This window comes from Lacerta agilis, chromosome 1 (assembly GCF_009819535.1).
Source record: "Lacerta agilis isolate rLacAgi1 chromosome 1, rLacAgi1.pri, whole genome shotgun sequence".
NCBI classification, from domain to species: Eukaryota; Metazoa; Chordata; class Lepidosauria; order Squamata; family Lacertidae; genus Lacerta; species Lacerta agilis.
The window spans coordinates 81,636,955-81,661,647 of record NC_046312.1 but is presented as its reverse complement, the minus strand read 5'-3'; the positions used below and the strand labels follow the sequence as shown (position 1 = coordinate 81,661,647).

Genomic DNA, 24,693 nt, shown 5'->3' with positions numbered 1-24,693 from the left:
AAGGAGGATATTTTGCCCAGAACAAAGGGAGTTCAACAAAAATGGATCTCACAAACAAGTACCTGGAAACAAAACCAAAAACACCCCCAGAAGAGTAGAAAACAAAAAGGACTATTGAACCAATGTGTTTTGTACTCTGCTGGTTCATCCTCAGGGAGTTACAGAACAGTAATTCAGATATGCTGCACTTTCGAATTACTGCTGTTTTGAGTTTCCCCAAAGAGGGACCATAAGGTCCAAATGGGAGCTATATAAGGTGCAAGGAGAAGAAAGGCTAGACTCACCATCATTCCGGGTGAAGATGCTGCAAGGAAAGAAGAAAAAAGAGATATGTGAATATATTTTTGTACTGCTTGTGACTCAGGGCTATCCCATCTCCAAGGGGGATTATGAATGGTGAAATGACACACTTTATTGTGCTCGGCTGTGAAGGTGCAAGGGCCAGGGAGAAGCTATAATGGAACTACACTGCCTGATTTTGCTGCCCTCAATACACCCATGAGCAAGAGGATATCTGGCTTTTAACTTGCCATCTTGAAATCAATCATGCATCTTTAGCCCATACTGAAAAGAGAACATTCGATTACTTAAGAAATGACAATCTGTTACATGATTTTTCAATGCCCATTTTTGTCTTGCGTGTGCACATCAAAGAACAAAGGCTGTAAGTTTTAAGCAAGGCAACTCCACGTATGCTTCCCACTGCATTCAGCAGGGTTTACTCCCTAGTAAGTGTGTTTAGGATTGCAGCTGACCAGCACTGACAGCAATCAAACAGTGCTGTGCTCATCCCTATTCCACAATGAAGGTTCGCACAGAGAGGACAGTTAGAAAACACTTGCAGCTGGTATGTGCCTGGGGCTCTGTGCTGGGCTTTTGGGTGTGTTTTGGTGCCAGGCAAGTGCCCTGCTCTGTGTATACAGGCCAGGCTGTTTTCTGAGCAGTGCCCTGGGGATCAGTGAGCTGTGAAATTCCCAGTTATTCAAGAAGATTAAGGGGGCATGGGATGAGGTTAGGATTAAACTAACATGCTCACCCACCCTTCCTCCTCGGTCTACTATTGCTGGCTCAGAAGGTTCATGCAAGGCCTCCATTTATCTGGTCTGTCAGTGGCTTTCCTGTCCCGCTAGATCAGTGTTTTTCAACCTTTTTTGGGCAAAGGCACACTTGTTTCATGAAAAAAATCACGAGGCACACCACCATTAGAAAATGTTAAAAAAATTAACTCTGTGCCTATATTGACTATATATAAAGTAATTCTCTTGAATTTTTCAATTTTTCCCATGGCACACCAGGCAACATCTCGCGGCACACTAGTGTGCCGCGGAACAGTGGTTGAAAAACACTGCGCTAGATAACAATTGCCCCAGGACCCAAGGGAAGGCTGGCAGGTTGCTAGAAAGGACCACGGGGGAGTGTAAACATGGCATGTTTACCACAAGTACTTAGCAATCATTTTTAATTTCTTATATGCAATTTAACACACATTTTACTTAGCAAACAAAAATAAATTATATTAATTTAACCAAAATATATTTTAAATTCCCAAGTCATGGTACAACTTTTTAGCGCCCCTCATTTTTTTGGAATTTGAAAAATTCAATGTGCCTTATTGCCTACCCATCTCTACATACCGTATTTTTCCATGTATTAGACGAGGTTTTTTAACTCAAAAATTGTGTGAAAAAACTGGGATCATCCAATACACGGATAGTGGCATGGGGGGGGGGGAGAGAAGCGGCATGCCCGCCAGCCAGCCAGTTGGCAGGAGCACAACTTCCCCCGATGCCGCTGCATGCGGGAAACGATCTAGGGAGTGTTTCCTGCCCGCACCTGCGTGCGGGGAGAAGCTCAACAACTTTGGGCCATCTCCCCTCATTTTCTTAAAATTGAGTCCCCAAAAACAGGGGGGGGTGTCTTATACATGGGGGCGTCTTATAGATGGAAATGTATGGCACTTGTGCACAAATGCTCTGCGAATGAAGTGTGCAAATGAAAGTTAACTTGATGCGAGTTTCTCCATTTCCCTAATGTATATCAGCAGCAGCACATTATTACAGAAAGGCAAGCTTCATCTTGGCCTCTAACCCTCCATGATGCTTTCCTGCAAGACTGCATCATGGTGCCAAGGTCATCTAGTCCTTTTTGTGCAACAAACACAGTCATCACCTTTATACGCTTGCTGGTAACTGGCAGTAGCCCCAACCCGGAGCTTCAATATTACTACAAGGTTCCTGTGCCTTTAATAATTTTGAAGACAAAGGTGTTTGAGCAGCTGCAGCTTCCTTTGCACAGAAGCCTAACCTGTCTCACAAAGTCATTATGTAGCTACACGTTGTTTGTTTAAGGAACATATATCCACCTTTAGCTTCAAAAAGAAACCAACGTGGCTAACAGCTTTTACTTAAGCCAGTGTTTCTTGCATCCTCTGGAGTAACTGTCTGGTCCACAAGCTTCATTCAGGTGGTCTGAGGCATGTCCACGTTATGTAGTCATTTTGTTTTCTAATTGTATTTTTATTGCCTATTGTATTTCTTATATTGCATTTTATTGTATTACAATTTGAATTCTATGGCACCCTTAGAAATGTGTATGACTAAGCAATATATAAGCGTCATAGCAATTTTCAAATGGTCCATGAGGGGAAAGGTACCACTGGCTAAGTCATTCTGGCACAGAGCAACTTTCTCCTCCTGATTCGTAGGAAGGATGTGTTGATAGTAAGCAATACTGCTATGGCCCAAGCAACAAGACAAATATATTTAAGGCAGGATTCCCGCATTTGTTTCCTGGCTCTCAGAGGTTCTAGATAAGCTCCTCCGACATACCCATTTGAGGCAACATCACCATTCAAACAAAACCCAGCTAATGATCTGATGAAGCCACTTTCTGGGATATTACCGGTAGTTCAATTTTTTTCTAAACACCAAATTCTCCAGAAGCAATTTGAATTGCTATTCCAAAGCAATTATTCAAATATAAAATAAAAGGATGTCATTTAACAACAACAACAAAGCTTGTACAGCTTATCTACTTCTTATTAGTTTACCCCTAGGATCTCCAATGTGGTGCCCATGGCACTCACAAATGGCCCTTAACCCTCCCGTTTTTTGTTATTTTGAACAGGGGCATTTGTGTTTGGCAGGGACTTACCTGCAATGCCAGTTTTATTTGTATTTTGGGGAGGCAGTTTTACCTGTTTGGAGGGAGGTGGGGTCTGAGCATCACCTGTGGCACCCACAGCAGTTACTGCAATTTCCAAATATGTCTTCAGGTCCCAAGAGATTGAGAACTCTTGATTTAAATAACTACTGAAACAACCATTAATGCTTGAGATAACCATTCCCTAACAGATGGGCTTGCTGTGATCAAGAGGTTTTAACAGCTAGACTTCCCCATTCTTTGCCACATTCTGTTTATGAATATTCTTATTAGGCACATGGAGACTACTTATCCCCATTCCCTTTGTAGGTAACATGAGAGCCACTGAGGATGTGAGCTGAAACAGCATGCAGGGGGGAAAGTACTTCCTGGTCCACTGCACTTTCCCCTAGCCTGTAAGGCATCACTTTCCCTCTTCACCCCATCTATTCTTGGATGCTACTCCCATACATCCAGATATGTTAAAGAAGTACCTGGGAAACAATCAGAATCTGGAAGAATATTAACAAACATGTAGGGTAATTTCCACCAATAAAAACATCAACTCTAGCTCCAAGGTTTCTTATAAGCCAGAGGCAATCGTATCTCTGCAATGATGAATCCCACAATAAAGGTATTGGTTGCAGTCCTACTCACAGGACACTTGAATTCCAACAGCACCAGTGAAATTGTACTCGTTGGGGATGATGGGAATTGTAGTCCAGAACATCTGGAGCATCCCCGGTTAGGGATGCCTGGTGTGCCATGCTGCTGCCACACCCTTCCACAGATTGGCAACATGACACACTATGCACTGTTTTACAGCAGGGCTGGTACCTTGGAATTTAATGGACAAAATTACCACTGATCTGACGGTAGACGATTCCTTTCATGTGGTCACCATCAAATCTTTGAATGTGGAATTCTCCCAAGCGACAGTGTAATTATAGCTTTAAAATGGATAGACAATCTAGAAAGGAACACAGCAAGATGCCTTATATGTTTGGTCTGCTGACCTTAGTAATGGCAACAATCGCCAGCAACGAGAAGAGCAGTAGCACCCCGATACGGCCTCTACAGCAGCAAGTCTTTTAAATCCTAAATCCCTGAGTCTTCACTTGCTGTGAGTCCCACTGATGAATCAGGGATCAATTTTTAATCTGTGATTAAAGCTTTAGTTGATTAATCTCACCAATTAATCAATTAAGGCTTGAAGCTCTACCTACTTAGTGCTCTAAATTTGGCAAAATCTTGCTTCCAAGTCTAGCTAGGGTAGAAAGGATTACTTGAGTCTTCAATAATTCAAGTAATTAATTCATTAGTAAATCCATTAATCAGTTTTAAAAAAAAAAACTGGGGCCCATTAGTAAGATTTTAATCTAAATTGAACTATGTGAAATGGGTATTCTGGCAAAAGCAGAGTTGTAATCCCACACATATTGAACTTAATCTACAAAGGAAGAAGTAATTCTGCCTGTGTGATTTTTGTCAAGAGAACCTGTTACCTACTACAAAGAATATCAGTTTGAATTGACAGCTAAATAATCACTGAAAGCCCAAGGGTTAATTATCAGTTCACTAGGTGAGGCAAGGGAGCATAGAGTCAGGCTTCGTTTTAAGGGATAGATCCCTTTAGACTTTGGGGGAAATGTCACCTGCATTTCTGCCAGGACTGTGCAGCTGCTTTGCTGCTGCAGAACTTACTAAGAAAGGTGAACTGCAGTTTACACATTAGCTGGCGGAAGTTTGGTGTTAACTCCAATTTATTTCCCACTGGAAGCTCTTGCAGTAGCACAAACATCCCTGTGTTACGGTTATTTTAGGGTTGTGCCATCGCATGCTTCCCTTTGAACAGAAATGGTTGAACGGTGGAGTGTGGCTCTGCCCTACCCCATCCTGTCACTTTGGGGTTGCCCAGTTCTTTATTACACCCAGGCAGAAAAGTCACGTCTCGTCTTCCAAGACACATCAGTGTCACCTCACAGCAGAAGTGGGCAAATCCGGCAGCAGTTTACAGCCCACCTCTCAACTTTCCCAGAAGTGTGAAGCACTCCTTTCTGAAGTGCATGGCCATCCTATGATTGGCTGGGCTTAGCAACCTGTCACTCAAAGCCACCTTGGCGTAAAAGACCATAAATGCATGGTCCATGTGGTCTGCTGCCCCTCTTGCCACCAATGCCAGACCATTGTTCTGTTAGCTTTGCCTGGTGTGGGGTTAGACCAACATCCTGGTGTGCTGTTTGATTTTCATTTTGATTCTGGACACTCGCTGTTTTGGATTTGTGAATTTCTGGACACACTCAAGAGCTGGCTGTCCCCGCCTCCCGCCCCTGCATTGGTTAAACCTTCTCGGTTAGTTGTTAAAGTACCTGGAATATCCGAAGAGGAGATGGGCTGAGGTGGCCAAGCAGGGGAGCTGGAATTCAGCTGGTTGTTCCTTTACTCCTGAATAGACCACCTTGAGGCAGTGGGAATCCCCTTGCCCTAGGTGACATTAAACAGGTGGTGGCAAGCAGAGAGGGAGGGGAGGGGAGGGGAGGAAGGAAGGAAGGAATGTCACCTGTTACTAGAGGACTACTCTACGGGGTTGATGTAGCAAGCAGTGTACTGCCCTCCACCACAGTGAGTAGCCATTCCCAATACAGCAGCCTAGGTGAGCAAACACCTGCTCATGGCAGGAAATGGTATTTAGGATTTATGAACTCTCCCTGTATGAGACACAGAGTATGATACATCATCGACTGTCATCTACTGTTTTCCTGCCAGGCATATTAAACTGGATGGGTTGCAAATGATCTTGGCAGCAAGGCTGACAGTTTTTTTACTGGCCCCACAAAGCTTTTGACATTAGCAGGTTATCATGATGAGATCTCCAGGTCTTAAAAATTTATTTCCCCCTTTCCCCCCCTGTTGCTCAACCTGCTGCGAAGAGCAGATGAGGCCAGTTTTCATTGTCCGTTGGCATCTCTGAGTTTGGGTGACAAACCACACATATTGACTCACTTTACCAAATGCAAGGTGTGCTTTTAGTCTGGAACTGCCCTAAGCCTACTTTATCGAGCTAAGTTAAGTTTAAATGACCACCAGGAGACTGAATGGTTTTCCCAAACCATCTGGGGATGTGTTTGAATCTCTCCTTAAAATGGAAAACATTCATATTAGAAGTTTTAGCTTGCCGTTTCATTGTTATGAAAACCTAATTCATAAATTGGTTGTTTGGGAAACTGGCATTGAGTAATGTGCTGGTGTAACTTGGTGGTTGGTGGCATGTATGTCACATCTGCAGTGCGGCTGGAAACAAAGGTTTACTTCAAATCAAATGAATTCCAAGTAAAAACTGGGTAAACAAACTGAGGTTAACACCTGACTCCACAAAGCAGCCTCCTATGCTTATGCAGCCTGCGCCTGTTCATCAAGGGTGGGCAACTCTTTTTGTCCCCTTTCCAGGGTTGCATTCCCTCAGTGTTATCTGACAAGGGTCACATAATGGCAGTAGGCAGAGAGAGACTCTTTTTCCTTTTTCTCTGTGTCTGTCACCTGCTTTCCCACTCCTTACCACTTGCATGAAACTAGGGTTGTGTACACACTGTATCTGTAAGCACATTCAGAATACCTTATTTCCCTCAAAGAATTCTGGGTAATGCAGTTTACTCCTCACAGAGGTACAATTCCCAGCAACCCTTAACGAACTACAGTTCCCAGAATCCTTTGAGGAAAAGAATGTGCTTCAAAGGTGCTTTAAAGGTATAGTGTGTATATATTTGCATCTCTCTCTCCCCCCATGCCATGTTTAGGAAGTTTATTTGTGTCATTTCTATTCCATCTTTCCTTCTTCAAGCTCAAGATGGAGTACTTGGTTCCCCCCCACACACACATTTTAGCCTAAGAAACTGTGACTGCCCCAAAACTGTCCACTGAGGGGGATTTGAACCTGGGTATCTCCCCAATCCTAAGGTGACACTCTGAACTGCTATGCATCTGCTGATGTGGACTCTAGTCCATGAAAGCATATGCCACAATAGATTGATTAGTCTTTAAGGCACCACAGTGTTCTTTGTTGATTTTGCTCCAACAGGCTAACCCAACTTCCCCTCTGGAAATTATCTGAATGAAAAAGGAGAGCATTTTTTTATGATTTCCAAAAAGCTACACTACCTGGAGGTGCCTCTTGCTTGCCACAGGCAAGGGGTAAGTTGCTGCTCCCAACCACTGGCTTATCAGCAGCTTTCTCAATTGTTTGCCTCTTATCTAAAGTGAAAACAGGGAATGATCTGCGACCATTCAACAACTTTGTGTAAAGTGTTGGCTGCAGCTATCATGTGATGAGTAATGTAGATTCAGTAAAAATCCGAGTACTTGTCCGAGGAAAAATAACTTTGGATTTTAATTATTTGAAAGACCGTTCTTTATTTCAGCTCCACTTGCAAAATCATTGGCTCTTCAAGCCTGCATCTAGGACTTGGAATGGCATTGGACTGAGTGTCTATTATTTGACTGCTGTCGACTATTTCATGAAGTCAAGAATGCCACTATGTAGAGGACACCTACTTCCTTTTTTTATTATTTCATTAGGGTGTCATTTCTTAGCAAGAGCAAGAGTGAAGGGTAGGTTGCCTTTGGTCCCACAGAAATTCCTGGGGCCAAACCCAGGGCCACGGTCAGGTGTGGGAGTCCCTTCCCAATCCCTGGAGCTTTACAGCCCAGCTCCTCTGCTTTGTTGCTGCCTGTTCACTTGCCCTATCCAGGCAAGCGGTGAGAAAAAAGGGCAGGACCATGCTTTGTCTTCCCCCTCTATGTGATGGTGTGTACTAGGACCCAGAGGGAGAGGCAAACTAATGGGTACCAGCAATAATAGAGAGGAGGCGGCAGGTGCATTGAGGGGGACCCACTGAAAGGACCATGCCTAACCCCCCTCCCTCAAATAAAACCCCTGGAAGCAGTACAGTAATGTGTTGGACAAGCCTTGCAGCAAAGCCAAGCTTCTCCTGTTGGCCACCAGCTATAACTGCAGGCATATCCAAATATTAGCAACAGTTGCTACCTAGGACGGTCCATGACTCCATCTTGCTTGTCTTAAGAATCAGAGTTGATGCTTGAATAACTGATCTGCTGCCTACTTAGCACAGTTTCCTTTAGAAACTTGACTTTTGACAGCATTTTTCTTTCATAGTTACTTCTACTTTATTTCTGTTTTAATTTTGTTTAAGGTATAGCTGCAGGCTGACTGATGTACCAGGATTACCACCCAAGGGAATGTGAATTATTCACTATTATAGGACCCTTTGCTACCATTCTTAAAATTTATAGCAATATGTTATAACTGGTTTTTTAATGTCAATTTCATTGTTTCACAGTAAGAGGTAACGAAATTAGCTGTTCATTAGTTGTTCTAATGAAGTTAGTGCTTTAAATATACTTTACCATTCCTTGAAAATATTTCACGGGGGTCAACTGACTAAAACCTTTTTTGGGAGTGTCATCCCAATATTACCTTCCCAGGATGCAACAGTGCCACCACCCAAAGTTTAATATATTTTTTCACCTGAGATTACATATTCCTTGGGGTGTGATAACCACAAGGCACCATTTCATTTCCCTCCCAAGATAACATCAGAAGGGTCTCCACGGTGAGAGAACTTGAGATGCAATGGGCACCAATGCTGGGGACCTCTAACTATGAACCCTGAAATTTGAGAGTGAAGTGGATAATGTTGGATTTCTGGGTGTTAACCACAAACTCCAGATTCATGTATCAATTTCTCAGTTTGGGGGGCCCTACAAAACACAGAGTTTGCCCTACAAAACCATACAAAAGGTCTGGAGGGGACCCCAATTTCAGGGTTCACAGATGATGATGCCCTCAAAGCACAGTAGTGGCATTGTGTTCATCTAATAAAGGAACTTGTATATTGTGATTTTTTAAAAAAATAAAAAATAAAATTTACTCTGTGTTGTCGTTTAGTCGTTTAGTTGTGTCTGACTCTTTGTGACCCCATGGACCAGAGCACGCCAGGCTCTGTGTAGCGATCAGCAACTTGCCCCGAGACCATGTGGTGAAGAGAAGGATATAAAGTCCCTAAATAAACAAACTTCTATCACTTCCTGAATGCTGTTAACAAGTCCATCGGAGACCAAGTTCATGGAAGACAATCTTACTCAGCTAGGAGTGATCGCCAAAGAAGAAAAGACAGAGATCCCTATTGTGTTAGTTTATTCCACATGGGGATACTTTACAGCCAATGGTTTACATATAAACAGTGGAATGGCTTCCCCACAGTTGGCAACTGCAAGGTAATATAATTAATCAATCATTACCTGCAGACCCAACAGCTTCACTGAGGAGAGACACCCATGGAGCGCTCCTGTTCTTTAGGACTTTTATGTAGGGGCTGCATCTAGGGACATAAGGTGCTGCCTTTTACCAAGTCAGACTTTTGGTTTGTCTAGCTCAGAACTGTCTGGCCAGCAGCAACTCTACATCTTTCAGGGTTTCTCCCTGATCTACCTGGAGATGCCAGGGATTCAACCTGGGACTTTGGCGTGCATAGCAGAAGCTCTCCCCACCCGCTGCACTTTCCCAGCCTTCTCTCCAAGCTCACTGCTGCCTTAATTTCTTGTGCCACGCTGCCCCTAGCACCCACTGCTACAGGCTTGGAGACTCACAGACAAGAACTCGCTTGGCAGGTCTTCAACTCACTGGCCGGAAGAGGAAAGATGTCTCCTATCTATTTGATCTGGTTGGGGGAAATTAGGCCACAGGCATGGGGAAAACAATAAACAGAAATACCTGTACATTGTCAAATTCACTGAGGAAGGATTACGGCAAGGGCACATCTTTCATGGAGCCTGGGCTGTGGCATGGATCAAATGGCTCATATGCAGGGCTTCTGATCCCCTACCCTAAGTCCACTTAGCCACATGGTAGAGGACGACTGTGGGGCCCTTGTACATGGCGCAAAGTCTGCACAGCTGGCTTCCAATTTTAGTAAAGGGGAAGAATTCCAGGGTTGTTTCAAATTTCTCTCTGTGCATATAACATGTGTGTATTTGTGTTAAATTATCTCTCTCTCTGTGTATCTCACTTAATGCCAAAAGAAACTTCCTTCTTTTCAAATCAAGCTTTCCAAGACTCCCATGGGGAATGCAGAAAGTTGCCTGCCATCTATGTTCTAAGCATAAGCCCATGGCACTTCCCAGCACCACCTTCCTTTTGTTAGCACACACCAAGGAGAAAGAGGGAGGGCTCTGAATGTATACCCCCCCCATTTCAGCTCCTGCTTATGTGCAGGAGAAATAGTGCGTCCAATCTTCAAGGGGAGGTGAGAACTGACGTGGGGCGGTGGGGGGGGGGCGTTGTTACTCCGGACCGTTTAATCGAGCAAAAAGAGAAAAAAAATACAGGCGACGATTTCGCGTGCCGATATTCCTACACCAGTGTAAGCATCAAGATGCCCGCAGGCTCCCTTGAAGCCAGTGCCCAGTTGCATCAGCTGGGGATCCTAGCCTTCCCCAACCTTTTTTGTCTATAGGAACTTGATGCTTTTATTCCCCAGCCAATTCTAAAAAAGAAAAGGAAAGGAGGGGGGGGGGACGCCCAGGAGCAGGGCGATTGGCGGAGACGGACTGTGTGGGCGGGACTTCGGGTCAAGCAGGGACCCCGCCAGGCGCTCGAGAAGCCCCTTTCCCTGCCCCCCACCGCCAGGCAGAAGAGCAGCAGCCTTACTGCACGTCCCTCAGCTTTGTGCTTCCCGCAAGCAACCCGCCTCCCGTCTCCAGTCTCCCTCCGCGACCTGCAGGGCGATCCGCGCGTTTCTCGCGCGGCAACAACAGGCAGCAGCAGGCATAATAAAAACAGGTTGCACCAATTCCAGGTGGTCCATTGTAACCGAGGGGAGACTTACATGAGAAGGGAATGGCATGACTCCCGCTCCGTCCGTCCTGCTCACCAGGCGCACCGCAGTTCTTCAAGCGAGCCCCGCGCGTGCACACACACACACACACGTGGTCCCGGCCGACCCCCTTTCTTCCCCGTCCTCTCCAGCAACAGGCTGCGCCAGCGCCGCCCCCTCCCCCAACCCCCCGATCCGGGCCTCACTCCGGGCGGGAAAGGCGCCCGAGACCCACCCGGGGCTGGGAGAGAAACCCAACGTCCACCCCCGCCGCCGCCGCCGCCGCCGCCCCCTCCCCCCACGTTACCTTGTTGCAGCGCAGCGGCAACCGCAGCTCTCGTGCAGCTCTTCGGGCGATGCTGAGGCCGGGCAAGCGGCGCGATCCAGCGCAGTCCGATGGCGAGGGGCGGGGTGGAAGGAGCCGGGGAATGTCCAGGGATTAACTCCGGCGGGTTTTATATAGAAACGGAGCGGGCATGCCCAGTAAGGCGAGGCAGCTTATCGAGCATCGGGGCAAGGCGGGCAGGCACTCGCCAGCGCCGGAGACACACACAGCCATTGACCGAAGCAGATAGGCGCTCCCGGGGGCTGGGAGCGAGTGAGCGCTGGGGTGGGTGTGCGCGGGAGCGTAATGGGCGCGAGGGGGCTGGCAGCGCCTCGCAGAGGTGGCGGAGGAGTGCTATGCAAAGCGGAGGTGGGAGGGGTTCCACCCGAGTTAGCGCGGGGGGAGACGCCGTGCGGGGGAGGGGAGAGGGGGGGCCGGAGCCGAGGAATTTCTTGCTGAAAGAGCCCATCCACTCCCATGACGTGCGGCAGATAAACGCGGGGCTGTTGCTAACCATTTTGTAGCCCTCCTCTAACGAACGCCAAGTGCTTTCTTGGTGAGGAGCCCGTTCACTCTCCCTGGGTTAAGCAAATCTTATTATGCCCATTTTACAGATGGGCAACCGAAGTGGCTTTCCTAAAGGTTGGGGGGCGCGTAAGGCACACGTTTTTATTATTATTTATTCCATTATAACCTTTGTGCTCCCTTCCTCCAAGGAGGGTGTTAGCCACACAACAATCTAGAGGGATGGAGGGAGCGGCTTACTCATGGTTGACCCAGGAGATTAGAAACCACCACAGTGACATGCCTAAGAAAAGGAGGCACACAGGGGCGTCGCTGGGGAGGGGCGGTACGCCCCCAGTGATAGGGTGAGCAGCGGCAGGTGGGGGTGACAAGCGGCGGCCCCTCCCACCACTCCCACGCGCCGCCGCTCCCTCCGTCACCCCGGGAGCAGCAGCGCTGCACGGACGGGGTGCTCGCTCGGCCGAGCGAGCACCCCGTCCGTGCAGCGCTGCTCCTCCCAGGGTGACCGGTGGTGCGTGGGGAGTGGTGGGAGGGGCCGCCGCATGTCACCCCCACGCACCGCCGCTCGTTCCGTCGCCCTGGGAGCAGCAGCGCTGCTGCTCCCAGTCCCGGGGCGACGGAACGAACGGCGGCCCCTCCCACCACTCCCACGCGACGCCGCTCCGCTCCCTACCCGCTGGGCTCAGGGAGCGGAGCCCGGCCGGGGGAAAGGACAGGGGCAGGCCAGCTGGCCCAACCCCTCTCCTTTCCCCAGGACGGCTCCGCTCACGGAGCGCAGCGGGAGAGGGGCGGGCCAACTGGCCCGCGCGGAGGCGTTCCGTGCGCATGCGTCATGACGTCATGCGCACGGAGCGACGCCCCGCCCCCATGGGTGCCGCTGGGCTTGCCGCCCCCAGCAGCCCAGCGGCTAGCTACGCCCCTGGAGGCACAAAAACACCTAAGGTCGCCTGTTCCACAACCCCTGGTGGGTGGCTAAAAACCAAATTCGAGACTGGGAGTTCCAGTTCTGCACAGAAATGTTACAGGAGGTTCCTCTTGCATTTCATGACCTTTTTGGCTTCACAGTTTTATCTTTCACCACCTGGTCCCACGTGTATACAGCTAGCACATATTGCACACAATGTAGCAGGTTCTAGTTCACAAGAGTGGAGTAGCAGGATTCAAACAGAACAAAGCCAAAACAAAAGTGTTGGCAAAAAATATGACACCATTGCATATACAGAAATTGCAAGACTATACTGGATTGAACTTTGTTAAAAAGGTGAAATATCTAGGGGTGAATCTGACTCCAAAGAATATAAACCTGTTCAAGGACAATTATGAAATACTGTGGAATGAGGTTAAAAGAGATTTAGAGATATGGACTAGGTTAAAGTTGTCCCTGATGGGCAGAATAGCGGCCATAAAGATGAATGTGCTACCAAAGATACTGTTTTTATTCCAAGTGATACCGATTATAGATAAGCTGGACTGTTTTAAAAGATGGCAAAAGGACTTATCCAAATTTATCTGGCAGGGGAAGAAACCTAGAATAAAATATAAGATTCTGATAGACTCTAAGGAGAGAGGTGGATTCTCCCTGCCAGACTTAAGGATCTATTTTGAAGCTGCAGCCTTTTGCTGGTTAAAGGATTGATTTAAACTAGATAACACGGATGTGTTGGACTTGGAAGGACACGATAATGTATTCGGCTGGCATGCTTATCTTTGGTATGACAAGGTTAAGGCCCATAAGGCTTTCAAAAACCACATAATTAGGAATGCCTTGTATCAGGTGTGGATCCGAAATAAAGACTTATTGGAGAGAAAGACCCCTAGATGGATATCCCCAGTAGAGGCCAAGGCTTATAAGAGACCTAACATGTCTGCAAAATGGCCAAAATATGCTGATTTACTGCAACAAGAAGGCCAAAGCTTTAGGTTGAAAAGTTATGATCAACTTAAGGAGGATGTTACTGACTGGTTGCAGTATTACCAAATAAATGAGGTTTTTAAGTTGGACAGGAAAATTGGCTTTCAAGTAGAGAAATCTAAGTTGGAAACAGAATTAATAGAACCGAACTCTAAAAACCTTTCCAGAATGTGTAACTTGTTGCTAGAGTGGCATACAAAAGATGAAATGGTTAAATCTGTAATGATTGATTGGGCAAAAGATGTGTGTCATAACATCATGTTGGAGGACTGGGAGAGGCTGTGGAGGGAAGGTATCAAATTTACTGCATGCAATGTTTTAAGAGAGAACATTATGAAAATGATATATATAACACCAGTTAAACTAGCAAAGATGTATCATGGATTGAGTAATGAATGTTGGAAATGTAAGAAAGTGGAAGGTACCTTCTATCACATGTGGTGGACGTGCCCAAAGGTTAAGGTCTTCTGGGAGAAAATTTACAATGAACTTAAAAGAGTGTTGAAAAACACCTTTTCTAAGAAACCAGAGGCCTTCCTGCTGGGCGTAACCAATCATGAGATACCCAGAAAAGATAGAGTGTTTTTTATGTATGCCACAACAGCTGCTAGAATTCTGATTGCTAAAAATTGGAAAGGTGAAGAGCTCCCGACAGTAGAAGATTGGCAGATAAAGTTAATTGACTATATGGAACTCGCAGAACTGACCGCGAAGCTCCGAGACCAGAGGGAGGAGAAGGTGCAAGAAGACTGGAAGAAATTTAAAGACTATTTGAAACAACGCGAAAAGTTGGACATTTGAAGTGAAATCAGTGAATATAATAGGTATTAGCTATGCAATGTTAGGATAAAATAGTACATAAGAAGTTATGATTTTGTTTTTATACTAGAAGTTATGATTATGAATAAGTTGATAGAGATAAGATAAGATGTGATTTTAAGATTAAGAAAATGGTGAATGATTGTTAAAATAGTTACAAAGTTACTAAAGTAAATTAGAACTGAACGCAGAAGAGAGAACGGAGGAAGTCCCCTGAATAAGACTTGAAATAAGATTAAGATAGTTAAATGGTTTTTGTAGTATGTATTTTCTTTTTGTTTTGTAATTTGTATGTTTGTATTGTTTTTATTTGTTTGTTATTCTTTTTGGAAAATCAATAAATTCTTATTTAAAAAAAAATAGTTCACAAGAGTGTCTGCCACAATAAATCACTTTGTTTTAGATAAATGTGGATTACCCATATATTAGTGAACTGATAACAACTTAAGGGTTTTAAACATCTAAGCATGTGAGCAGATCCAGCTATCACCTAAATGCAGCAAGGAAAAACTGAACTTGGTTGCGCTACTGCCATCTTAGCATACATTAATAAAGCGGAGCGACAGTTTCTATGTATGTATATAAGCTACATACGGTGTAGCTTATATACTTCCCCAAGTACATCCAACTGAATATGGGGTTGTTGAGTGCAACTTAGAGTGCAGTTTGAACATCTAGGAAATGCTGCCTGGAAGTTGGAAACATGCTTCATAAATAGCATCATGGATTCCATGGCTACACAGCGTGTCCCTGGAGCATAGGCTGTGATAGGGCCTGAGTGTTCTGCAGGAAATGTGTGTGCAGCACAGGAAGGGCACAGACAAGCTGAGGTGGGGGTCACACTGGGACAGTGAGACTTGAGATGCTGCACTGCAACCAGGCTATTGCACTGAAATGCACTATATTAGATAGTCTGCTGCTTTTGTTAAGAATCCCTGAAAATGAAAAGGTGGACATTTCAAAACCCATATGATGGTGATGACTGAATTTATTTCCCATCCTTCAGCAGCAGGTCCCAGTTCATATTACAATTTATAATTCAAAACAAGTTTGGGGAACCCTGGGTTAGAGAGATAAAAAGCAGGTATTATTTTTGCTAAGACCAGTCTAGGCTGCTTCATCTTTCTAGTACGTATGCACGGTGCTTCAAATTCCCATGCCTGTGGAGTATTCAGAATGCTGGCAAAATTTTATTTCTGCTCATCTTCTGCAGGAGTATGTTTAGCACTGTGAGCAGCAATGGAAGTATACATATTTTAAGGGTTTGGGGATAAGGTAGCATTTATTTATTTATTGAGTGGGGTTATTAGTTTCATTTTTGTTTTATTATGTATTTTGTATTTTCCTGGTGTGAACTGCCCTGGGATCTTCCAATGAAGGGTGGTATACAAATTCAATAAATAGTAATGATAACAGTTAAAACAAATTATAGTCACAGGAAAAGAGTAATAATAATAATAATAATAATAATAATAATAATAATAATAATAATAATTTATTATTTATACCCTGCCCATCTGGCTGGGTTTCCCCAGCCACTCTAGGCGGCTTCCAACAGAATATTAATATACAATAGAGTGAGCCCTAAAAGCATATTTCTCAAGTGCCAAACGTTAGGCTAAAGAGGTGTATCTTCAGCATTTGGAAGAAGCTCCTTGGAGTTGGCTGGGAGAAGAGGCTCTATATCACAATGCCCTGCAGGTCACATACCAAACCAGCACCCCTTTGACTCCCCATAGCTGTTCAGCCAGGGAAGCCTCACCATCTCAGTCCTACTTCTCACCTCCTAGAGGGAATTGCTGGTGTTAATTACCTCTTCCTCCAGCGTTCCCTGACAACATGGGTTGCCTTTTCACTGTGTCAATTGCCCTTCTAGCTGTCAATCAAGATCACATCCATTAAGAAGCATAAAACGTGGCATTGTGCTCACATTCTTTGTCACTCATCTTCCAACCACCTCCAAAGGCTACCAAATATGGAATCAACCTATCTATCACATGTGGCTGGGGCAATTTATACCATGGGTATAAATAATAAAATGATGGTGTTGATGATGATGTGTTCAAATTAACAGCCCATCTTCATGTGAATTGTAGCCAAAGATTAGATGTTAGAGAAGAGGATAGTAAAGGAGTATTTCACTCCATTGCTTACTCCCAATTTCTGTCTGTTCAGAGTCTAGGAACATCCCTCACATCATCAGCACTGTGTACTGGTAATGACATTATGACAGACTACTTCCTTTCCTTCCTTCCTTCCTTCCTTCCTTCCTTCCTTCCTTCCTTCCTTCCTTCCTTCCTTCCTTCCTTCCTGTTTTCCATAGTTTCTTGACACACAGTTTCATACGCAATATAATGCCAAATCTGCAATTATACCATACCCATGCGTGCGGGCAAATCTGTCTGTTTCAATTTCTCATTTTTAAATTCTTAATTTCAGTTCTCAATATTTCAGCCTCAGTGTGTGATTTTTGTAAAAGGTCCTCATGAAAATGCACCAGCTTTTTGTTGCAAATGTGTCCTAATATACACATTTGTGCATGCACTATTGTACAATACTGTTGGACAATACAGACATTTTCGCAAAGTCATTTTCCCTAATGCAATGTGTTTTGTCGGTTTATTTTCACTAATATATGCCTGTATATGGGCACTTTATTTTGTAGACATTACTTGGTTGCAGAACTGCATTGCAAAATTCAGAGAAATGCAAATTTGAAAGGATGGCTCCGTTTCAGTCCCCATACTATTTAAGAAAGTGTGAATTAGGTAGGTTCAGCTTCAAATGTAAATCGAATCCCCCCTCAATCCCTACTTGGGAGTAACACCCACTGGATTCAGTAAGACTTATTTCTGAGTAGACAGTCATAGGATTAGGCTGCATGTGTCAATACTGTAATCTCTCATATGCAGCCATAATGGGTTAGATTTCTGCAGAAAGAATGGCAACATTTCTGTGCTATAACCTAAACACTCTTAACTGTTACAACACCCGCTGTGTTCATAAATAACTCAATGAAATGCAATTCTCGAAATGTGCTTGGGATATTTGAACAGCTCTCAGCATCCAGATAAGTCTGCAATTCCCATAATTCTTCAGGAACAGCCTGCATCCTCATTTTAATGTGTTTAGCATCAAATATAACTGTGCACAAAACAAGTGGTAGAGAGTATAAGCAATAGCTTTAACCATGGCCATATATGAGAATTTGGGGCTGCTATTGTTTAGTATAAGCAGATGCCCATAATAAGTACAGGTTAATGAGGGCACTGCTCTGCTCCTGTTTATCTTAAGGTCAGTGGTTCCCAACTGGGGGTCTGCATAACCCACCCAGGGAATCTGTGGCACCATTCACTTAACAAAAGCTACCCTAGAGACATAAAAAAATTCAAAAGTAGAGGGTCCATGGCTTGGCTTTTGAAAAACAGGTGGTCTAATTGGGAAACACTGATCTAAATGATTATATGACCTCAGATCCACACTTTAGTTTATGATTGGATGCCTACCACATATACTTTTGCAAATTGTTTTGAAGTATTTTTATCTTCTGAAACAACGAAAGCCCGTGAAACCATTGGGGGAGAGCCAGAACTCAGTGGTAGAGCAGCTGTCTTGCATGAAGAAGGCCCCAAATTCCATGCCTCCAGGTACGGCTGGGAGAAACGTCTACCTGGAACCCTGGAAAGCCACTGCCAGTCATGGTAGACGGTACTGAATCAGATGGACCAATGATCTGACTCAGGATAAGGGAGCTTCCTGTGTACCAATATTCAAAAATGATTTTCAGTCTACATTTGCAATGGTTTGATCCAAACAGATGGATAGTTCCTACCTCCTAAGTGTCTTACTAGCTTTCCAGCATTATTCCCTTACTTGGATCTTGTAAAATAATGTGGAATAGAAAGCTTAATCATAGCTAAACCCCTTCACTGGATTATGCCACACACACCCAAAAAAAACTTACACAGAGCATCTAAAATCGCTGCACTCCACCTTTGCCAGAATAAAAAAAAAAACATCCAAGAAATGCATAGCTGAAGGTCAAACTTGTCTTCTTACACAAGTAGACCTCATAATAACTTAATTGCTTCACTGGACCAAGGTCTAAGTCTATTTCAGAAGGCTAGTCAAAATCCAAAAAAACTCTGTGACTGGCTGAGTTAGATGGGTGGGGAGAAAGCTTGAAGTACTGCATGAGGTCCTACTGCTCCCTCCCCAGTTGTCAGCAGTCCTGTCGTAGGCATGGTGAGCTCACCAGAGTAACACTTTGGATTGTGGCCTCTGTCACCAATATCAAACAGCCAGGTGCACTTTAGACACTCTCGGGCAGGGCATGAGGGAGGAAGCCTTCCTCTAGGTTTCATCCCCCAAAACTGGCAACCAGCGGCATGCTTCATTTGAAAAAAAACATCCTGCAGAAACAGGCATATGCCATCTAGGACTCAGATATGGCTTGCAGGATCAGCAGCCTCTCCCAAGGCCTGTACACCAGTAGTCCACTTTTATATACCCAACAGTTATTCCAGGACAATAGCGAATAGCTCATTTGGTAGAGCAAGAGACTCTTAATCTCAGAACCCTGGGTTCAAGCGCCATGTTGGGTGAAAGATTCCGGAATTGCAGGGGGTTGTCCAGATGGCACCTGAGGGTTCCTTCCATCTCCACTTTCTACGAAATCCTTGCTGAACGGGAATTCTAACTGCAAGAGCATACCACTAATGTTGTCAGGAGCATATACATGGCAAAGGGACACAGGAAAAGCCAAGGTTCAGCAAATCAGTCCTCTCTTGTTCCCAACAGTTGCCAGCCAGATTCATTTATTCATCACACCATAATCAGGATGGTTACGCAGCTACCATGTGATGTTGAGCACTTCTACTGTAATGTCCATTATTGGCCAGGAGGACTAGAGATGGGATACTGAGTAGATGGGCAAGTATGGGCAGTTCAAAGGATTACTGTCCAAAAATGACCCGTAATGTAACACCCTAGAGATTTTGGCCATGGGAATAAGGCTTAGGGATTTACATGCTGCATTCTGCCTTTTTGCACAAAGTTGGATCGTCTCCAGTCCACATTCATCTGCACTTGCTTTGGGGCTCCTGCACAACAAAAAGAGTCTGAACACCCAATAATACAGAGATCACAAGAGACTCCTTGTGAGGAAATGGAAATTTTAGGGGCCGGTGTTTTCTCAAGGCAGGAGATAATCCAAATGAAGGCAAACACATGCATACAAAACCTTGGTACTAAAGTCTTCAGCCTCAGCAACGGCCTACTTATGTAAGCCACACAGAGGGGGGTCAGACACAGGTAGATTTGGGAAGCCAGTGCAAATTGCTAAGCTGTACCAGGGACTTTCTGCCACGTGGCCTGGGAAAGGAGCTTGTCTGTCCAATGCCAGATTTGCACCCATAATAAAGGAAGGCTGGCCAGAATGAAGAGTTGTACTGCTTTTTTTTCAGACTAGATAGGAAAAGACTCTGAATCCCTTTGAAAACAGAAAACGAATGGATGATTTCACTTCATACTTTTGGCCCCAGGAAGGAAAGACAACCCAAATTCCATCTTTGTAGCTCTGTGAAAGGTAAACAAGTTCCCAGGATTCTTTTGGGTGGGGTGGGTGTGCTTTGAATGTACAGTGGTGTACGCAGCCTCTGTTATACACAAGCCCTTTCCCAAACAGCTCCAGTCATTTGCATCAGGTCATGAAAAAGTAGAAAGCAAACATTCTGGGAGAATGGAGGGCCAGTACTATGCAGAGAGCAAGCATGCCCAGATCTGCCATAAAACTGGCTGCCTGCCTCAGCTGCAACTATGTGCATAAGATGACTCTTGTGCCTAAGTAACAAGTTATTAGGACAATTTGGGGCACATTTTCTTCCTGTACTGAATGATTGCCAGAGGGGTGCAGGTTGACAGGTGCCGTAGAGGAAATTGCCAGCATCCACACAGTTCGGAATGTTGGCAAGATACGTCCCCCAGGACTCCCTGGTGCGCTGGGAAACAGGAATTTAATTAGGCTGGATATCGGGTGGCAGCCTTGGATGCAGAAAAGAGGAAAAGCACAACACCCTTCCCATTACAAATCTGGGTGTTCCAGAATCATTAGTGCTGCAAGTGATACTTCTGAGGACCAAACAAGACCCAGTGGTTGAGAGGGGTGTCAATGGGGTTAAGAGATGAAGGGCACAAGGTTCTACTTTCAGATGGATGATATCAGAGTTGCTTTGCATCAGGCTCCCTTTGCTCTATTCCTGGCATAAGGGGGTGTGGTGGAGTCTGCCTCCGTAAGCGATGGAATTCCGTTTCAGGATCCGGCTCAGGAGATTAGACTCTTTTTTCTGTCTCCATGTGCAACAACCTTGAACATGTCCTCTGTTCAGTTCTTGTAAATGTAAGGCGAGGATCAGGAAACACTTTATGAGTTAAGATCCTTCATGTCAAAAGGCTCAGGCATATCTTGTTGTTCCTGATCAGATCTAAACAAATAAATCATTTGCCAAAACAGAGAAATCAAAGACCAAAAAACCCTTCCTTGAGGGAAGGTTAACCAATGTGGTGTACTGTATTTCAGATATAATAGACTACAACTCTTATCAGCTCCAGCTAGTATAGCTAATGGGCATGAATTATTGGAATTGTAGTCTGCAACATCTCAAGGGCGCCATGTTGGTTATTGTAGCTTTAACGAAACTGGCCCAAATTCAGCAGGCCCTGAACTACACACAGAAACAGCTTCCTTTTACCATTGCCTACAGGCGTAGAGAGCAGGTTTAGGAAGGATGTGACTGGGATGTCAGAGGGTTGCCACCTGTGCCCATTCTGCAGGGCTCCTGGGCCTTCAACAGCTGCCTGGCATGCAGAAATTCAACAGATTCAGATTTTCTTCAGCAAGAAGATAGAGTGTTGAGGAATGTTCACACAACCATTAAGCTTTCTGTGTGAACTGAGACTCTGCCATTCCTCCAATGAGCTCAGGTCAGCTTTCATGGTTCTTGCATCCCCTTTTGAGAGAGGTTAGGGTGAAAAGATGCTGACTGGCCCAAGGTCACCTCAGTGAGCTTAACGGCTGAGTTAAGATTTGAACCTGGATCTCCCCAGCGCTAGTCATAACACTTCAACCACTACACCACACTGGAACACCACACTTATGCCCAGGTTAGATTAACTGAAGAGTAGAAGCAAGTTCTATTCAAGGGTTTCTTAATGAAATAGGAGTAAGAAGCAACTCAACAACTAGGCACTATATTAAAAACTAAGTGTTAAGGAATGAGCTAGGGCTGCCATACGTCCGAATTTTCCCAGACATTACTGGGATTTCAAAGCAGAATTGACGGGAGGGGGATTTCTGAAAGGTAGTGCTTTGTCCTGATCTACACACATAAAACAAATTCACGCACAGGCATCTTCCAAAAACCCAACCCAAACCCAAAAGTTCCATGCCGATTGGCAAATGGTTAACGTGGGCTGTGCTTTTGGGGGGGGAATGGGACGGGACACAGGGGTACACATACCCCTAAACATTTTGTGAATCTTTGTACTTTTGTCCATTTACTGTATTTATTGTTCCCGATTTGAATTACAAAATGGTGATTTTCTTGAGTCAAAATGAGAGTACCCCTAAACATTGGATAACACAGATAATGAGCGTCCCTAATGCAGAACTGCATCATTGCAAGAGAGTTGCAACATTTAACATCAATATTGCAGTGCTTCAATAAACTCGAAGAGGAGAGTGACAACTGAAGAAAGAAAAAGTAGGCTACACATTCTTCTGGAAAGGTCTACCTGAACAAGAACGTCGAATACATGGAGTAGGTTTTGCTATCAAAAACCATCTTGTGAAGCTCTTGTCAGAAGTCCCTATTGGCATTAACCCTTCTAATTAACCCTTGGCTTTTAACCCTTCTAATAAAACTCACCAAAAACCAACAGGCTACTATTCTAAGCGCTTATGCACCAACACTGGATGTTAATGAAGACATTAAAGAATAATTTTATTCTCAGTTGGATGCTATCCTATCAAGAGACGGCTAAGGAGGACAAAATTATTCTCCTGGGTGATTTCAATGCAAGAGTTGGACAAGATTTCGATCTGTGGCCTGGAACTATTGGGAAAGGAGGAACTGGCAACAGCAACCAGAACGGAATTTAACTTTTGACTGTATGTGCAGTGCACAACCTTGTTATTACCAATACACTCTGCGCGAGCGCAGCCTGTTGTTGGAGAGGACGGGGAAGAAAGGGGGTCGGCCGGGACCACGTGTGTGTGTGTGTGCACGCGCGGGGCTCGCTTGAAGAACTGCGGTGCTCCTGGTGAGCAGGACGGACGGAGCGGGAGTCATGCCATTCCCTTCTCATGTAAGTCTCCCCTCGGTTACAATGGACCACCTGGAATTGGTGCAACCTGTTTTTATTATGCCTGCTGCTGCCTGTTGTTGCCGCGCGAGAAACGCGCGGATTGCCCTGCAGGTCGCGGAGGGAGACTGGAGACGGGAGGCGGGTTGCTTGCGGGAAGCACAAAGCTGAGGGACGTGCAGGAAGGCTGCTGCTCTTTCAACAAAAAGATAAATTTTAAACATCATGGAGGCACCCTCAGTCGAACCACTGGCACCTCTTAGACTATGAAAGATTCCATCAACGATGTCTCTGAAAAATTCTACATATCACTTGGGAAGACAGACGAACTAATGCCAGTGTACTGGGAGAAGCAAAGATCACCAGTGTTGAAGCAATGATTCTTCAACATCAACTTCGTTGGACTGGTCATGTTGTGCGGATGCCTGATTATCGTCTTCCAAAGCAACTACTCTATTCCAAACTTAACAATGGAGGCTTAACACCAACAATTGGGAAACACTGGCCTGTGAGCCTTTACCAAAGGTGTCATGGACTTTGAAGATGCTCGAACTCAGGACGAAAGGGAGAAATATGCTAAGAGGTTTGGCAAACCCTCACCATGATCAACTCCCGCCTGGAAACCTATGTCCCCACTGTGGAAGGACATGTGGATCCAGAACTGGCCTCCACAGTCACTTACAGACTCACTGTTAAGAGCGTGTTCATGGAAGGCAATCTTACTCGACTATGAGTGATGGCCAAAGAAGAAGAAGACCTCTTTATGCAAACCTCAGCAAATAGCTGTGTCCTGATTGGCTAGGCATTTCCAATTTCAAGGAGATAAGACTATTTGGAGAATTGTTGAGTGTCATTGTCCTACCTAAAACTGTTTTTCTCTGAATTGGGGGTGGAGTTGTGCCATGAAAACTGTGAACAGACTTTTCCTTTACAAACCATTTATTGCTATCAGTTTTCTGTAAAACTGAATGGAACCATTCAGGAGCCAGGATTCTAAAGCACCTCATTTTGTTCTTTTTCTTTCTAACTCTTTTTATTTATAACTCACTGTCAGAATGGAGAGAAAGCATTTCTAAACAACAGCAACAACACAACTGCATCAAGGCTGCTGCACCATCATACCATCTCTTCTCCCTATTTGGGGGAAAGCAATGATTATTAAGAATGATTAGCACAGCACTGTCTTCTAAGCTGTACACAAACATCATGCTAATGAGTCATCACAGCGGTCCGTGGGGTAATGAGACTTTTGTTCATGTTTCCTGAAAGGGACTGCAAGCAGGGTGAAATAGTATCGAGTAATTTACTCAAGGGAAGCAACAACCAAATAGGCTTCTGCAAGCAAAGTAATTTTTTCTCTTGGAAAGAAGTCACACAGTGAGCACACTTTACATGCTGAGGACTGGGCTGCAAGAGCTTCACGTTTCAAGTTGCCATGCTTTTCTGTGGCAGGGCTCCTGTGACTTTAAGAGCTGCGTGGGAGACAAAAATTCAACAAAATAGAAAATTCTTTCCAGTAGCACCTTAAAGACCAACTGAGTTTGTTCTTGGTATGAGCTTTCGTGTGCATGCGCACTTCTTCAGATACACTGAAACAGAAGTCACCAGATCTTTAAATATAGGTTTAAGGATCCTTAAATATAGGTCAACAGGTTTTCCAAACCTATCAGCTGATCACCCATTCCCACAACCCTTCTGAGTAATACCCCTCCCCACTCCCT

At 44.8% G+C, this 24,693-nt stretch overlaps 1 protein-coding gene across 4 annotated transcripts in view; it reads right to left on the bottom strand.

The window, feature by feature from the left end:
• Window positions 1-11,697, bottom strand: part of CARNS1 (carnosine synthase 1) — a 33,359-nt gene extending 21,662 nt beyond the window's left edge. Inside the window, exons 1-2 of one of the 4 annotated variants that reach the window (XM_033159224.1) lie at window positions 11,338-11,697; window positions 285-304 (exon numbers count right to left, since the gene is read on the bottom strand). In XM_033159224.1, coding sequence (XP_033015115.1) covers window positions 285-290 — 6 coding nt within the window. In that variant the 5' untranslated portion in view covers window positions 291-304; window positions 11,338-11,697. Of the gene's footprint in view, window positions 1-284; window positions 305-5,510; window positions 5,595-11,042; window positions 11,117-11,337 lie in introns of those variants that run through there. The other 3 variants (XM_033159203.1, XM_033159209.1, XM_033159216.1) reach the window with 3 other exon arrangements.
• Window positions 11,698-24,693: the final 12,996 nt, after the last annotated feature.